This window comes from Tiliqua scincoides, chromosome 3 (genome assembly GCF_035046505.1).
Source record: "Tiliqua scincoides isolate rTilSci1 chromosome 3, rTilSci1.hap2, whole genome shotgun sequence".
NCBI lineage: Eukaryota > Metazoa > Chordata > Lepidosauria > Squamata > Scincidae > Tiliqua > Tiliqua scincoides.
Genome location: NC_089823.1, coordinates 80,163,436 through 80,181,931, shown reverse-complemented (window position 1 = coordinate 80,181,931; position 18,496 = coordinate 80,163,436). Strand labels below are relative to the sequence as shown.

Below are 18,496 nucleotides of genomic sequence, written 5' to 3'. Positions count from 1 at the left end.
TCTATTAGATCTAAATATCTAAAATATCTAGATATCTAAAATATCTATTAGATTCTGTGGCCTTTCTATTCAAAGAAACATTTCAATTACAAAGTTGCTAAAATATGTTGCCATGACTAAAAATGAATGTCTAAGAGATTCTGCTGGGGTCACTGATTCACCTTTTACTGTCTTAGGCTGCCCCCCCCAAGTGAAAAAAAATCACTCACATGCTGTTGTATATACAAATTGTTCTATTTGATTTTGTGATTGGAGATAAATTTTAATTTTACAGTTTTAGATTGCTCTTGACACCGTGACCCATTTTTATCTGAAGCTTCCTCATCCGAAAACTGGGGAAGTGTTATTGCCAATTACTTTTCAGCCCATTGTAGTACAGGTTTTTGCAGCATCCAAATCTGAGCAGTGCAAGCCATTCGTCTGTGATGCGTGCCTGAAGGTCTTAGAGGTTCATATCTTTGATAAAGGCACCTTTTCCAGAAACGAAAAAGAAAATCACCTTTGCAAGCTTTTTCCATTTCCCTTCTAAAAATGTTCAGTGCTGAGCTGTGCACTCTGGAAAAAATAATCATAGATAAAATGGATGACTGTGAGCCAGATGTCCACTTAATAGCATTTAACAAGAAAAACCTGGAAGGCAAGGCAGAAAAATATCTTGCTGTGATTATTGCAATGTGTCAGGAAGAGAATCAGTTCATTTTACTTAGTTCATTCATTAATTTCACTAGCAAAGCTACATGTCATGTATACATTAATGAAGAACAGAGCAGGGGATCTAAGGTGTTATCGATACTTGTGCACATCCAAATCTTCTAATTTGAGTCAGGTTGTAGAGTACTTATACACTCGCACATGTGCGTGCATGCATGCTGGGATTAAGGTTGCAGTTTCAAAATGAAATAAAAGTCTAAAGTGATGCAAGCGTGTATATCTTTAGTCTGTGAGATATGAACTCCTTAGCTCTCTCTGTGTGCCCCCCTTCACTTTCAGAGACAAGATTTTTTTTTTTTAAACTTCCTAAATGGGAGAATAAAGAACAGCTGTTCAAATATAGATTGTAATTCAACAAGCATAAGAGGTTTTCAAGTTGAGATTCACTGATATCTTGGAAAGTAAGTGAAGCGAATAGTAGCACTGTCTACCTTTCAATCAAAATTAATTGTTGTGTGTAAATGAGATGGAAAGGTGCATGTGGGGTGCTTTTAGCTGAGATTTTCACCTGCAATTGAAAAAAGATACCTCTTCAAAATGAGGGTGCAAGCAGGAGCACATCATAGCATAGTTACAGTGGTAGTGAAAGATAGGCAGCTTTTAATTTTTGCAACAGTGTTTGGACTATGTTCACAACAGTGAGATGAGTTGGTTTTGTAATTCTAGCTTTTTAATTCAATACCCACATGACAGAAGCTTCATTAAGAGAGGATCAGGGTCCATTGGTATGAAATGAGATGGTGTTCTTTCCCTTCTTGAAGAAGCCATCATTGAACCTTTCTGTTTTAAGCAGTGCTTTTTTTGTAAAAAAAAAAAAAAAAAAGGTGCAGGAACTCATGACTTGTTAATCTTTTATTTATTTATTTATTTTTAAATTTATTTAAAATAAAATATTATATATATATATATATCTTTTATTCATTCATTCATTCATCTCACTTCTCTCTTTAAATCCCCATTCCCCAACTACTTAAGAACTAGAAAATGAGGGGAGATCTTCAAGAGAGAAGAACAAAAAGAGACGGACCACCTCTGGAGCACACACCAAGGATTATATCACGGCTTGTTGCATGTATTTGCAAATATGTAACAACCAAAAAAATTAATTAAAACTTTTAAAACATTTAATAAATATTGGTTAAAACAATTGATGAAGGCAAAATATAAAAAATGATTACATTACATCACTCTACAGATTTGTTTGAACCCAAATCAATTGGCACACAGGGGAGAGGGGGCACAAAAGATGGGTTAATTAATTGATTAATAAACAAGTTATGGATCAAAAATCATGTGGTCACATACCCTCTATTGGCTCAAGACACTGAAACATGATTGGTGCAAAAAAAAAAGAGAAATATGTGATCAGATAACAATGAATGCGCAATATAAGCACACAAGGGGGGGTGCAGAAGAATAAACACAAAAGATGAATTGTAAAATAGATAAATTATATAATACCGGAATATAATCTATTTTACAACTCATCTTGAACCAATAGAGGGTGTGTGACCACATGATTTTTGATTCATAACTTCATAACATAATCAATTCATTAACCCATCTTTTGTGGTTCCCCCTTTCCCCTGTGTACTATGTCCCCATTCTCCATTATAATAATAGTGATTATTAAATATAGTCTAAAAAAACCAAAAATTAATAGACAACAATGATCTGACCTACTGCACAGAGGAATACATATTTCCTAAGTGTTGTTATAATGCAGCAAGGACACTTAAGCTTCCCCAATTATAGTTAAAAACCTAAATCTCCTGTTGATGACATTACAAAGCTACTAAATTATTAGTAATAATTTTTGCTTAATTAATTTAGATCAGCCAAGCCTTATATTAATAACTATAAAAATGAATGAATTACTTGCTTCTGAGTAGACCTGCATAGGCTTGGGCTGCAATCCCATCCACATTTTCCTGGGAGTAAGCCCCACTGAACACAAGGGGACTTACTTCTCAGTAGACCTGCATAGGCTTGGGCTGCAATCCCATCCACATTTTCCTGGGAGTAAGCCCCACTGAACTCAAGGGGACTTACTTCTCAGTAGACATGCCTAGGCTGTCTCAGGTGCAGGGGCTGCACCAGCCAGCTTCCTTCCCCCCCTCCTCTTGCCAAGCCAGTACCTGGGTGCTGCAACCCGTCTCCCTGGCTTGCTGTCCCTCGTCATCGTCGTCGTCGTCCCCACGCCCTCACCGGCTTGGTAGCTGAGCGTGGGGAAGCAGAGCGCGGGGAGAGGAAAGGCGGGCTGGGCTCAGGCGAGAGCTGAGTGCGGTGAGGCAGGGGCAGTGCTTTTTTTGTAAAAAAAAATAAAAGGTGCAGGAACCCACTTACAAGAACAAGTTTAAGATTAACAAGTGTAATCTTTTATTTATTTACCTCCCCACCTAAAAAAAAAAAAGAAGAAAAAAATTATTCCTTACGGGGATTTGAACCCCCAACCTCTGGTTCCACAGACCAGCACTTTTGTAACTGAGCCATTGGAAGTCTTAGGCTCAAAGTGTTTGGAACTAATACTTGAGGCGCTGATGGCCACCAGCTGGGCTCAGGACCTTATATATTAGCTCTGAACACTGTAACTCTAGGCTTTCCTATAGCCCAATGGAGAGAGTGCTGGGCTGTGGAGCACAAGGTTGGAGGTTCGAATCCCTCCTTAGCCAGCAGTGCTGGGTGGCGCAGGGAGGGAAAAAAGGTGGGGGCCAGGAGGGGGAAAAAAGGTGCGGGCCAGGAGGAGGGTTGGAGGTTCGAATCCCTCCCTAGCCAGCAGTGCTGGGCAGCGCAGGGAGGGAAAAAATGGTGGGGGCCAGGAGGAGGGGAAAAAAAGGTGCCGGAACGCCGTTCCAGTGCGTTCCATTACAAAAAAGCCCTGGTTTTAAGTAATTATTTCCCAGCCTCCAATGTTCTCATGTAAGGTGTTTGATCAAATAGTAGCATCTCAGTTCAGGTTTTCCTGCAGAATATTTATAATAGAGATCCCTTCCAGATGGTTTTTCAGCCCCCCCCCTTTTTTTTATACGAAAGAAACAGACTTGACCACCACTGTGAACAGCTTGTGTCAGGAGATGGAGAGGGGTAGTGGGTCCTGGTTGATTTTTTGGATTATTCCATGGAATCCAATAGAATCAACCACTGTGTCCTCCTGGGTTGCCTATAAGAAGTGCCCCCCCTCCGCCCCTAAGCATTACAGGGTGGGGAGCATTTTTCTTATGAGATTCTGTTAATTATTGGAGAGAAGGTACCAAAAGATGGTGCTAGACTCATCCCCTTGGCTTTTGACTTACTGGCATTCTGTGGTCTTTTGCATTTACAGAATTTGCTGGGTAAAGTAATCTAGAGGTTTGTGCTGTCCGCTGGTGACAATAGTGTTATATCTCTTTTCTCTTGTATCCTAGGGATGCAATAGAAACCGTGAACCATTGCCCGTCTGCTTTGTGGATTGGATGGGATAGAACTTTATCCAAATAACATGGAGGTACTGTTTGTTGGTGATCCTTTGGATTTGGAGTTATGTGTGCAGTTGTGCTCCCACCTGTTTACAGAAGACACCTTTGCCTAGTTCCTGGAGATCCCTCCTTCCCTCCCTCTGCCAGCTCCATGAGCCACCTCTCATGCTATTGCCAATGGTTCCCCAATTCTCAGTAACAGCTTTGCAAGCACCTCAAAAGACTGCAGGGAAGAGGAAGGGGTGGGAAAAATACTGCCTGCTCATGACGGTGCCCAAGGAGTACAGTAGCTGGAATTTATTACCGTAGTTTAAAATGCAGCTGCCTTGGAAGACTTTGACTGGGAGGTGTGATAATAATTTTACTATAAAAGTCTTCGAAAGCATTTTTCTTTATAATTACTCATAATACATAGATCCAACCCATTGCAATACAGTCTTTTAATGGAGTTCCAGGTGGACCCAGCAGCAGAGGCCTAGGTTGTTAAAATGGGAATAAAGACATGATTTGTGGCTGTCATTCAGCTGTGAAAATGAAGCAAAGCCCTCCATGCTTTGAACTCAGCATCCTAGTTCAGATAAATTGACTAATTCAGGCTTTCCTCTGACATTTGTGCCTTTCATGTGAAGCCATTGTGCTTTGGATTCCAGCTGCTGGATACCATTAAAAATTGTACTGATCTTCAAATGATTCTGGTACCTGCTTCAGATGTTCTTCTGATAAATCACTGGCCTTTTCTCTCTATAGGATGACCTAAAAAGTCACCTGTGTCTCCAAATAGAAGCTGAAGAAATGTTTCAGAACCATATGCCAAAGAATATGGATAGCTGAAATGTTGCATTAAATAACTCCAAGGAAGATGAACAGTGTCTTAGGTTGAGTTTGCTTCCATCATTGCTCAGTATGTAAATGTGAGCAGTGATTGCTTAAAATAATTATAATTGCACGTTAAACAGAGTGCATAATTTTCCCCCCTAATGAACCATAGTTAATTTTATCTGGAAATTAGTGAGTACCATTTCAGAGTTAATTACAGCATGCTAACTAGATTGTCACTAATAAGTGGCATGCCCTTATCTCTCCACTATGTGCTACAAATGGGAACGAAAACCGTGTCTTTGTGATTCAAAGTGTATAAGACATATATACCTAACCTAAAAAGACATGCACTGCTGTAACCTATATGGGAAAGACTCTTGGTCAGGTCAGATTAACATTCAAAAATTATCTTCTCTGCATAGATTAACTTGTGTGGTGCTATTTTGGGATCAGTGGGGCAGTGTTGAAATCATGCTCAGTACAAACATACCTTTTCCATCTGCATGGCCACTGCTGCAAAATTAGTTCTGCAAGATATTGATATGGTTAAATTTCAATTACAGAAAAGCTGACTATGGAGAGTTGCCTTCTGGCTGGAATCTGTGACAACATCAGCACATACAGTCCCAATCTCTAGAGCAGCGTTTAAGTTATGCAAATTTATTATTTTATATTAATCTATACACATACACACCTGTACTGAGGTGAGCTCATAACACCAGCTTCTGCAGACACCAGAACTGGCCTGAGATTCATACTACTGTACTGTATTTTAAAATGTTGTAAGTCACCCGTGTGTGTGTGTGTGGTCCTTGGAGGCAGTAAAACAAGATATAAATACCAGGACAAATAGTTCATGTGCATGTACCATTTTAGAATACACTGGCAATATGTAGTACGAAAGGAGGTGCATTTCTTACATTATAAGTCACCTTTTCTCCTTTACCTGTGGTGCATATATCCAGAATTGTGTGTGCCATAGAAAAAGTGCAGTACTTACCTTTAGCTGTAGCATCCTAAAATTCTAATCTTTCATTAAAAACAAAACATTCTTAGTTTATATAATTAATTTTAACCAAAATTCTACTATAGTAATATGTTAAACTGTATTTGAACTACCATGCTTAAGTTATATGTTGTTCATTTCTTTTCTGACAGTGTGTGGAAATGTTTTCCTTTATAATAAAAATTCTCACTCACTCCCACCCACATTTTCCGATCCTTATGGCTAAGATGAACTTTGAAGTCTATATTATAATGCTTGTGAAATCTCTTAGGCTCAGAAGGATTTCTAGTAATCATGATTTTCTTTTTGCCCTTGAAGACTTGGAGTGTGTACTATAAGCAAATTAGCCCAAACATGAACAATTATTTTGTTTTTAAAAAAAGAAGTTATAGCACTGTTTTGGACCTATCTTTAACCATGGTTTATAATTTGCTGTTGCTTAGTTGGCGTCAACAGCAATTCCTGCACTCAGTATGCAAATTGAGGTGCCCTTTTAGACTTGCATCTGAGTTGTATATAAGCCACTTATCCACAAGCAGCCTGTACACAGCTGAGAGATCATTTAAATGACTCAGCCATGTGGGTGGGGTATCTGCATGGGGCTTGCCCACAGAATCATGTGCCAGTTTCATGGGAAAGACACATATGATTGTCCCCAGGCTGCATGGTTGGGCTGCTTCCAGCTGAAATGGATCTGTTGACAGATAAGTGACGCCTACATCACTTGGAGAACGTCTGGGCAGCAAAGAGTCAAGAAGGCATGAGGGAAGAGGTCTTCCACTGGCTCTGGGAAAAAGCAGAAAGTTCAAGATCCTGCATTCTGCCACTCTGTTTCTTACCCAATTCCCAATTAATTTTCCAACTCCTCCCCAGCCCAGTCTCTGGTGCTTTGTAAGCTGTCAGGCGCATGCATTCCAACAGTAAATTTGGACTTGTGGCATTGGAAAAGCCAGAAGAACCGCAAATAACAACCATTTTGATAAATAGAAAATGCAATCAACTAGAACTGAAAGCTGACTCAGCACCTCACGGATAGGCTAGAGGAGTTTGCTAATGGTATGTTTTAGTAGCCTTGATTGACCTGGCCTTGAAAGGCAAAAAAAACCCCAAAAGCAACAAAACAAACAAAAAAACACTCTGCAGCACACTTAAAAAAAAATTTTGCTCTTGTTTATTTTGGTTCTTTTTCTCCATGCAAATAAAATTACTTACTCTTCTGTTTTTGCTTAGCAGATGGCATTCCTTCCACTGAGTAAAGGAAAAGGTTTTTCTTACCGTTCCAGCCAATGCTAAATGCTGTTTCCACTAAAAAGCATAACATTTCTCCTGCTGCTGCTTTCCTTCCTTTTGAAGACAAGACCGACTTGTGTCTCTGTTAACTACATTGGAATTTGACTGCGGTTAACATTGTGTCTCTGGGATGGAGAAGAGTAAAACCATTTCATGTTGAGGACTAAAGTACAAATATGATGGTTACTTCTGTGAAACCATGCCCTTGTTTAAAGCCCAACCTTAATCATGTTTGCTTGGAACCAAGTCCCTTTAAAATGACATTGACTCACACAAGATGTGAACTTGATTACAGCAAAGCAGGCTTGCTTGAGAATTAGTTCAACTTATGGCCCAATCTTACTGTGAAAGTACAACAACAGAGCTTGTGTTCCGCTGGTGTAACTGGTGTGGCGCCACCATAAATGGCTTGCCACTGCAGAGTGCAAGGGAGTCACCAGCAGAAATGACTAACAGCTCCCCATTTGCACCAAGGCCACACCGGAGCAGATAAGGTGGAGAAGCAGTCAGGTTGAGGGTGGGGAGGGGGCTGGAGGGCGTGGGTTTTGGCAGCAAGTGCATGCCAGATCCTATCCCTGAATTTGCAATTTGGTCTGTTACTACTTCTCCTCAGACTTATGCCAGGAAAGTAGCTGGTGCTGGTCCAAGAAGACCCACAGGCATTCAAAAACTCTTGAGAGGTAAATAATTTTATTTTACCTTTTGATTTACCTCTTGCTGGCCGCCGCCCCAATAGCATGCAGCGCACACTCTGTCGGCACAGCTGCATGCTGTGAAGTGGCCGGGAATAGGATTAGACTACTACTACTTACGCGGGTGACGTCTGTCTTCTTTTACACTTCAGTTCCTCAAATGTATCGGGTCCTCCTTTTGTTACAACTTTCTTCAGAAAGAAAACCACTGAACCTCAAAATACATGTGAGGGAATTCACAAACATTTCAAATAGCCTGTGTTTGAAGTCCTCTCCCAGTGGTGTTATTTCATCCAGATTTGGAATAAAATTATGGCATCAACACAGGCACTTCGCAAGTGGTAGCAATCTAGGGTCAGGAGATACTTGAAGGGTCAAGTGAGCTGAGTCCTGGGCTAACACACTTCTTGATTTGCTGCCTCCAGGCTCAGGAGAAGTGAGGGAACAGCAGGTGCCTGCTAAAGAATGACTGCTTATAATTAAGGATGTATTTCAAGTCTCTTGCCTGCAACCATCACAGTTTGAGCATGCTGAGTGGATGTGAGTGCACATCTTTTGGATCTATATGACTAAGGGCCCATCCTATCCAACTTTCCAGCATCAATGCAGCCACAATGCAACCCTGAGGTAAACATTTCCTTACCTTGAGAAAGCCTCCATGACTGCTACCCCATCGCAGGATGCAGTGCACACCCTGTTGGCATGGCTGCATTAGCGCTGTTGAATGTTTGACCACAGTTTAACCATCAGGATTAAAAACAAAACTGTTTTCTCTGGGTGCTGTTGCTGGGCTAATAGCAAGAAATATTGTTCAGTGCAGGGTGCTTCCTCCTAACCTAAGGAGGTTAGGCACCTCCTAACCCTTTATATCAGTGCTTTCCAGCACTGACATAAGAGCAATGCAGCTCTGAGGTAAGGAAACAAACATTCCCTTACTCTGAGGAGACCTCCATGAGTGACACCCAACTGCAGGATGCAGCACAGGTCCCATTGGCAACGCTATGCCAGTGCTGGAAAGCACTGACATAAGGGGTTAGGATTGCATCCACAGTCAGTTGAGATGGATACCTTTGTTGTATGAAGAAGTTAGTGGAAGTGAAAGAACTGTAAGCTATCTAAGGGTGCAATCCTAACCCCTTATGTCAGTGTTTTCCAGCACTGACATAAGGGCAATGCAGCTCTGAGGTAAGGGAACAAACATTCCCTTACTTTGAGGAGGCCTCCGTGAGTGCCACCCAACTGCGGGATGCAGCACATGTCCCATTGGCACCGCTATGCCAGTGCTGGAAAGCACTGACATAAGGGGTTAGGATTGCGCCCTAAGTTTCAGAAAGCTTTTCAGCTGACAAAATCCTACATTTGTATTTCATTCTGTTCCCCGCTGCAATGGAACTTGTGAGATTTTCATTCTGTTTCTCAAACAATATTATTCATGGCAAGTTATCACCTTTATCTACTTTGTTGTTCAATCATATTGGTGTTGACCACTTTTACACCTGCAAGCTGCAACTTTTTAACTTTTCCATCCTGAGGACCCAATCCTAACCAACTTTCCAGAACCGGTGCAGCTGCAATGCAGTCTTGAGGTAAGGGAACAAATGTTCCCATACCTTGAAGAGGCCTCTGTGACTGCCTCCCCACCACAGGATGCCCCATTGGCTCAGCTGCACTGCCACTGGAAAACTGGATAGAATTTGACCCTAAATTAAAAAGCAAACTTATCTGACACTAACTGATTCCCGGGAGAACTCATCTTCAAACTTGCTTGGTGTAATATGTTTGGTCAGATTTAAAAGGATGGTGTGATGTTAGCTCATTTCAAAAGTCAAAGCTGTGTTGCATTTGTGATTTCATACTGGATTGCAAAGCTGTTTTTCATCACCACAAAATTACATACGTGGGCTATTGCAGCATTTCAGATTAAATCATGCTGTCTGTAGCCATGTTAGATGGTTCCATTTAACGGCATGTGGGTAGGAGTGCAAGGAGAGCAAACTACTTTGAGCCTATATAGCACCATTGCACGTGATCATTGCCAATACTGTGCAGTATTAATGAAGTATTGTACTGAAGACCGAACAATGGTGGCTAGGTGGAAATGGCTGATTTTGCAACACTTGCATACCAGAAAACGATGTGATTGTCTAAAAACAGTGATAAACAGCAACAAACTACTGCTATCACGTTCCCCTTCTTCTATAGGGGTTTAATTACTTGTGACAACCAAGTTACAGTACATTTTCCCCAGTACAGTGCCTACGCATAGAGACAGATGCATGAAGGGCAACTAATTATTGAGAATAATGTAGCAACTCTTCTGCAATCCAGAGAAACAGGCATCTGAAGAGCTGTGCGAGGGGAGTCTTTCACAATGGGATGTTAAAGCATTGTTGCCATACAGTCCTCCTCCTCCTGATTTTTGTGTGTGTTTCTTTTGCTGCTACCACAGATGACTGCTGTAGCCATGATACTCCCTGTTACAACGCAGCTATTGTGATACGATCCTGCAGTGAATTCATAATGCGGTGCTTCTACGGGAACCAGAGTCTCGATACTGTGGAACTTCTCTCACACATTCAGCTTGGCCTTTTCACACCCAAGCCACATAAACCATGTAACTGCTTCAAAATGCAACGAGCCTGACAGTTTGAAAAAGGAATAAGATGACAGAATAGTAGTTACAAATGTTAAAAGGGCTGAGGAAAATTCAATGCCCTACAGTGTCTTGAACTCACTGAGTGACCGTGGATAGTCACCCTTACTTTGCCTAACCTACTGATGCCATCAAATATTAGGAAATAAGCATTCCTCCCCCCTCCCAACATAGGGACTCAACTCTGTGTTGCAAGATCAGATTTATAGGGCTCTTAATTGACATGAAACTTGTGCCATATTGTGTGACATCTGATTAACCCATTTCTGCCCAGCCCACAGGTGTACACATTTGATCCTTGTTGTGTACTTGCAACGTTGGGCAGAAATGGCTTTTAATCACAATGTATACCAAATGTACTAAGGACATCAACTATGTATACAGTTCCAGACTGGAAAGAAACTAAAAATGTAAATGAGCAGTGTTACCAAAACATACTGACCAGACATTTGGTATAAGTCATGAGACACCAAATGTAAATCTTTTGTGGGGATCTCTTGTCCCTTAGCATGGACGTATTACATAAATTCACAAAGAATGCTTGCCTACAAAGGATTTTGTGAAACTTAGGTGTGTTCTAACACATTGGATAGCATTATGTAAACTGAATGGCAGAAAGAGTCATGTTCATTTAAGTTAATCAGACATCAGCAAGCCCTACTAGGAAGTTAATGCCTCTGGAGGTACATATCTAAATGAATGTAATTTTGGGGGGAGGGGGCTTTCTACAGTAAATATTTAGTCCTTTATATTTATACCACATGTATACATATTTTGGCACACAGGAGACAGAACTGATAATTTGCAAATCTATCTCTAACCATATGCAAGTTGCCAGTTTCATAGGCTTAATTCTCTCATTCTCTATAGTGGTCACTTGTCACAGAAATATATTTTAAACTACTGGGGAACAAGAAAAGAAAAACAAATTTTTTAAAAAGTACAACTTTTGATAAATGTTTAGTCATACTACAAAGACATACAGCCAACATGAAAAATACAACTTTGAACATCATTGCTTCTGAGTTGAACTCTTCCAGGCCAGGTTCTAGTCTGGAAGAGAAGTTTCCTGTACTATTGAAATGTCTGAGAAAGAACTCAAATACCCAGACTATCGTAGCTAAATATCTTGTACTGTGGTCAACTGCTTCCATGATCTCCAAACAAGAAGGTCAGAAAGTCAGGCTCATAAGGCAAGAAGGGGGGACAAACAGAGAAAGAAAAGAATGGAATTTAGAATTTGTGGCAAAACTAGTATCACATACTGAAAATCTGCATGTGTGACAGGGACAGTCTACAGTTAAACAACATTTGGGTATTCTTCAGCCTTTTTCTGAGCACAACTAAGTGAAAACAAATGCTACTTCATTTCCTGCAAGGCTGAGGCAAGCCAACATTAAATTAGTTGCAATCTATATATATATTTTTTTAAAGAAGAGACTTTCCCCTATCCTCTGCAATACAAATGACCAATTCAGCTCTTCCTGTTGAGCTGGAAAGGACTCTGGAAACTGTCCGACAGATTCTAAGCAGAGCTGGAAAGGGGAAAGGAAATTTTTTTTTAAAAGCCCTTTTGCTGACTCTTGATTCATTCGCTTAATCCTTCCTCATGGTTGAGCATCAAGATATGCAACCCTGGATCTCCAAAAAGGGATCAAGACACACAGCTCAGAATTTCAGAGGAATAATTGGCCAGTACTTGGGCCGCTTTTTGTCACAGATCCTATCAAAGCTGAGCTGCATGGTGGTCTCCATTGCTAGGATTTTGCTGGCTCCTGAACCATAGAGTTTTTTCATTTCCACCATTCTCCTCTCACCAGGCTTTTCAGCTGGGGGCTGTACTGACCGGTTGGTTGATAGGTGAAGGTCGTGGTCAGCATCTATATACATGTCCTGGCGTTCTGCTTCAAGCTGCTGCTGTCTGCCTAAGAAAGCAAGATACACAAGACGCTTCAGACATTGTTTCTGAATAATGCCAACCAAGCTTAAAAAATCTACAGCATCGCCTTTATAAAGGCAAAAACCACTCCAGTATGAACCTTGTAAGAGTCTTTTAAGTATTGCAAGAATGCTGCTGTCATATATGAGTCATACAGTTTTTGCCCAAAGTTTGTGCTGCATTTTGTAGTTTGAACATTGCAGAGTCACAGGCTGTATAGGAATAAGTGAGCCAAACATAGTATGACATGGTTTGTGTGAACAAAGCACATGTGTGAGAATTGGGGAAACATAAGAAAGGGGCCTAGAGGGAAGGCAATATACATTTTGTGGGGCAAATATCTAAAAAAGAAAGTGTGCACAAAATAATGATGGAGATTCTGCACCAAGAAAGAGACACACACGCACAGGAGTTTAATTAAACTCTTTCTCTTCCCACAAAATGGAAACAGCAGCTGTGGTGTTGAAATGATAAAGCAGGACAATGAAACTTCACCCAAACCTCTGGCAGAGAAAATTGCTGACATTTTCAACAGGAAGACAGGGGAAGGGAAGGAGACCAGGCTCAGCCTGCATGTCTGAACTAGGTTTGTCTGGTGAAACAACAGCTGTTGGCGCTGTGTTTACAGGCACCTGTCAGATTTACACACTGCTGAATGCTCACACAGACTCATTATTTTTCCTGTTAAGCCACACCTAAGGTGGCAGTAGCAGGTGTGATAAAGTATGAAACAAATTGCTGGCATTTAGGCTGATAAACTATATCCTCGCTGCCTGAATGACTTTAATTTATGCTTAGCATGGTTAAATATTTAATTTTCTGCACTTATGGAAATAGGTTATGGTCACATTTATCCACCAGTTTAAAAACTACAGTAGACTGCTTTGATCCACAAGTCATTCTCATTCTATGAAGTCAGGTGAATGCTGACTTTAAAAATAATTACGGCTTTCAGAAGCTGACTTCTGTAACTAGAAATGTATCATAGGTAAGACCTAGGAAAATGGAAAAATGAATCTTCACGCATAGTTTAAGTCCTTGCAGCATTACATACACTTTAAAAACTTGTGGTGCAAGTCTATACATGGACATCACTTAAGGCTTAATGCTATCCTTGCTATTATGAATACTTATATACTGCTTTTCTACAAAACATAGTTCACAAATCAGTTTATAGCTAAATAAATAAATGAATGGTTCCCCTGTCCTCAGAGGGCTCACAACCTGAAAAAGATAGAAAAGAAACAAGAGCAACTGCCAATGAGAAGCACCCATGCTGGAGCAAAGTAAGACATACTCCTCCCCCCCCCCAGCTAAATATAGATAGCCACCACTTTCAAAGATGCTTCTTTGTCCAGTTAGTAGGGGTGATATACCAGCATCTCTCTATGAATGCTGGCACACTGGACCTTTGGGGATTTTCAGCCCCACCCCCCAGAAAGAAAAATCCCAAGCCACTATGCTCTCACCTCGACAGGGTACCACTGCATGTACTCTGGTGGCACATCATTCCCTCACAAATGCCAAGTACTTGTCCCAATCCAAAGAACAGATGTGATGGTTGCTGTTGTCAATTCCTGGTTACTCCCCCTGTGTTTCTCCTTGCTGCCCCACAAGCAGATATCCAATGGGTGAATGTGACTTTTTAATTACATTTTTCCAAACCTATTAGGATGCCATACCAGTGTCACACTGATGGACAGGCTTAGGATGCCTGTCATATCCTAAGCCTGTCCAGACAATGCTATCCCAGCACAGCCCTCTCGAGAATGCTGGCACTGCCCTTCCCAGCAAAGCCAACACTGTTCATGGAATCCCAGACACAGCTGGTCATCAGCACAGTGTTGGTTTACCTAGTTTTTCCAAATGGGAGTTTTTATAAGAAACAGCCACATAGGGAGACCACCCTATTGCCTCCAGAACTATATCTGATGCTGTTTCTGAGTGTCCCTGAACCTCAGGAATGCCTTCTTGTGGATGCAGAAAGAGACGGCTATGGGGAGGAAGCAGTAGAGAATATAGCACTTGTTCTATTATGCAAAGTGGCCTGTTTGATGCCACCCACTTGGGTGAAGAAAATGTTTATTGCCACTTGTAGGTGCTTGAGCTATAACTCAAACTACTGCTACTCAGTACCAGGTCAAGACATATTTACCAGGTAAATATTTAGCCAGGTAAATATAAACATAGTTAATCTAGTACACTGAGTTTTATTGCTGTTGATCTTGAACCTATAACTGGATTTTTACTTGGTTTGCTTTTTACCAGCTGACATGGCATTTTGGTTCTTCTCTGTTTACTTGCTGCTGCTGTTGCTTTTAGTTATTTCAGTAGTGTGATTTTTATTATTGTATGACGTGTGGTCTGCCTCAGTCTAACTTGAAGTGGAAGGATGTAAATTTACAGAACAGCCGCCAACTCGTATCAATAACACTTGACATTTATAAATACAGCTGACCCGCATCTTACACAAGAGTTAGGTTCTAAAGTCAGCACGTAAGAGGAAAATCGTATTTAGTCAAAACTACCTTAAAACAAAACAATATGTGCTGTCTCTTTAAGAACTAAATTCATACTACAAGAAACATGCGGGGACTGAGGTGACCGTAGGAATAGCAGATTCACATCTCCCATCTCATACTCGCTCTGGGGCATATACTCATTGAATAGAATGGAGGATGGAATCAGCTGTACTATTTAAGCTGCTTTCCCCCCTCTTTTTTTGGTTTCCAAACACATACTTCAATTTGCACAAGTAAAATGTGTGCAAAATGTGGGCCATGACACTGCACATATTATCTAACTGTAATTCACCCAGCAACCCTGTATTATTATCCCCATGTGGCAAGTTGTGGGGGAGGTGGCTGAGAGTGCTTTCCCCAAGGGCACCTCCTGAATCCAAGGCAGAGGTGAGATTTAAGCCAAGGCCTTCCCTGGTCACAGCTCAGTGTCACTGCCACGCCATTTGCCTTCCAACAGACATTCAAATGAGTGGCAAGGCTGTTAGGTCTAACTTGTTAGCACAGGTACTAACAGACATGCAGGGTTCCACTGAGTGCCACTGTAAAATTTGGGGGTGTGTATGTTCATCCAGATATACACCACTGAAATCATCAGCAGACAGTGTTGATCAAAGGTCAGCACCTTTCCACATCTGTAGCACATGTTAAGGCTGGGGGAAAAACACACATGCGTGCGACTGGCTCACAAAATAAATTATATGTCATTCATGGAAAATAGATTTTGAAAACAGAGCAATCTGGAAGTTCAATTTTAGGCCTATTTCTTTGTTGGGTAGCAATGCAGGCAGAAAGTGTGGTCTCACCATTAAAGTTCACCATAACTTACTGCTGTATATTTTCCCCCATCAGCATAAACAAATACAGCATGTAGAATGGGGTGTGGATGAGAAGAGGGGCCCTTAGGTTTTCATCTCATCATTAGGCCGTCTTTTTCTTATTGTGACCTGCACACATCTCCAAAACCTGAAAAGAATTCTCCTGCTGAAAGTCCAAAGTATAAAAATGTGCCTAAATGATTTTTGGACGGCTTGTGCCAGATCATGTTCACCAGTAAGTCTAGACAACTCAGGTAAAAATGGATAGGATGGGAATCAAATGAGAGGACAAAACAGCCATTAAAAACTATGTTTGTCATTGCTTTTGTTTGTACTTGTACAGCTTTTAAAGAAAAATACTATTTTTTATTCATTTACGATTAGTGAGTTTTATACTGATTTCACTGTGTTTGTAAGGGCACAATCCTAACCAGGTCTACTCAGAAGTAAGTCCTATTTTGTTCAATGGGGCTTACTCTCAAGAAAGTGTGGTTAGGATTGCAGCCCAAGCTGCTTTGTGGGCTTTTTATAGTGAAAAGTGACTATAGTGAAAAGGTATTTAAACCTTTTTAAATAAATAGGTCTCAAGCCATGATGGGTACATACAACCTGCTGGCTTTAGAAGTAGGTTACCTCAGAAGGCCAGATGCAAGGGAGTGGCACCAGGATGCAGGTTTCTTGTTGTCTTGGGTGCTTCCTGAGGCATCTGGTGAGTCACTGTGAGTTACAGAAAGCTGGACTAGATGGGTCTTTGACCCAATCCAGCAATGCTCTTCTTCTGTTCTTAAATACATGTACATATTCTGCATTTTTTAAAGTCAACATTCTGCAACAAGGTCACTCACATTACAATCTTAAGAAAAGGTAAGAGCTGCAAACAGTATAATCATTGCAAATTATGGAAATTTCCATAATTTATTCTGTTAGTCATGAAGAGAAGTCAAGTGGCATTCAGAACAATAAGGCCCTACATGCTAACCACAGGAAAGTGCCCAGTCTCCCTCTGAGAGACTTCACCAAAAATTACCCAAATGGTCTCAATCTTTGTATATTGAGGTCCAGAAACATGACCCCCCCCCCATGAAATAAACACAGATTTTCAGGGTGCAGAATCCAAATATCAATGCTGGCCTTGCATGGGGCAATTATGGAATTATGGAATTCATATAACCAGTTCCAGACCCCAAAGGACAAGGCTCTCCACACATCTCAAAACTTCTTTATATTAAGGCATAATGTTTTGACAAGAGCACTTACCAGTAAGTCATAAAGTTGCACTGTTGTAATACAGTACTGAATTGTGGCTTCCTTAGGTCAGTTCTGCCAACTTAACCTATATGATTTTGTGTTTTTCTTAATCCTGTCCAAAGTAGCCAAGAAAGAGTCCAGATATTCAGCCACTTCTATGGACTGCACTCAAATAACTCTTGCATCTCATATACTTTCTTTGGCATTTGTTTTTCTTCATTGTAAAATGTTGAAAATAAGAACAGACACTGAGATATGCTGAATATGAATCCATATTCAGTCATGCAGCAAAAAGAGAAAAAAATTACAATGTGTCATCATCACAATGTACACAATCACTTCATTGTAGGCCAGGACTGAAAAACAGGACTGTCAAGGCATGCAAAATGAACCAACACTTTGGATAGCAGGATTAGTTTAGTTAGCAGTCATTAGATTTCATAGATTTCAACCAAAAGCATTACATACTCCCTAAATTCAATCACACTTGTGGCAGATCCTTGGCATCACACAAATTAGAGCAAAGAATAACTCTGAAGCATTTAATTTTTACTGTCCACATTTATCTGTTCCGTGAATGCTGAAGCACATTGCAGCTAATTGTGTGCCTTTAAGGAACTCCATCCCCGCCCAGAACAATTATGGGACGAATATGTCAACTACTAAGTTAAGTGAATCAACCACTTATGAATATGAGACTTTTGCCTTCTAGATCAGACTTAAGTGCAGGTCCAGAATTTAAATAAAACTCATTAATACATCTCAGTGGTAACATCCCTCTAGGTAACAAAGACAAACTATTATAAGAGTTCCTGGCAAATGTTTTAAGTTTTATAATGCTCCAAAGCAACACATCAACATATTTTTAGGGCTGCAATCCAAAACACACTTACTGAGCAGATATGCACAGGATCACACTGTACGTAAGCCTACATTTATCAAATAGTGTGTTTTTGGCAAGTGCTTTTTTTTTTTAAAGCGGCAACTGAGGAATTTGATAAAATGCTGATTTTGATGAGGCGCATAGCCTTGAATACCAAAGAGAGCTAGTATTTCTTTACATAATCTAGGGAGCTGATCTGCTTCACGTATAATGTTCCTGAACTTTCAAACCATGGTTTAGAACAGCAGGTGCCAAACTCTGGTCTCTGGGCTGGATCTGGCACCTGTGAAAACCCCTCCCCAAACAGAGCTTACGGTTTCACAGGGGAGCCTGCTATCCTCATCTCTGATCTCCCCCTAACTTCACACCAACCACCCACTTCTCCCCCAGAAGGCTCTGAGCCCAGATATCTGGGCAAATGCAGTTGGATGGTGTGAACTTTGGGGGAGACTGGAGACAGGGC

General features: G+C 40.8%; 1 protein-coding gene across 14 annotated transcripts in view; it reads right to left on the bottom strand.

Annotated features, from left to right (window-relative positions):
- Positions 1-235: 235 nt before the first annotated feature.
- GEMIN8 (gem nuclear organelle associated protein 8) overlaps positions 236-18,496 on the bottom strand; it is a 45,151-nt gene continuing 26,890 nt past the window's right edge. For 4 of the 14 annotated variants that reach the window (XM_066620827.1, XM_066620824.1, XM_066620821.1 and 1 more), the window contains 3 exons: positions 12,444-12,551; positions 5,476-5,512; positions 236-555 (listed from right to left, as the gene is read on the bottom strand). In XM_066620827.1, the coding sequence (XP_066476924.1) occupies positions 354-555; positions 5,476-5,512; positions 12,444-12,551 (347 nt within the window). In that variant the 3' untranslated portion in view covers positions 236-353. The other 10 variants (XM_066620829.1, XM_066620826.1, XM_066620831.1 and 7 more) reach the window with 10 other exon arrangements.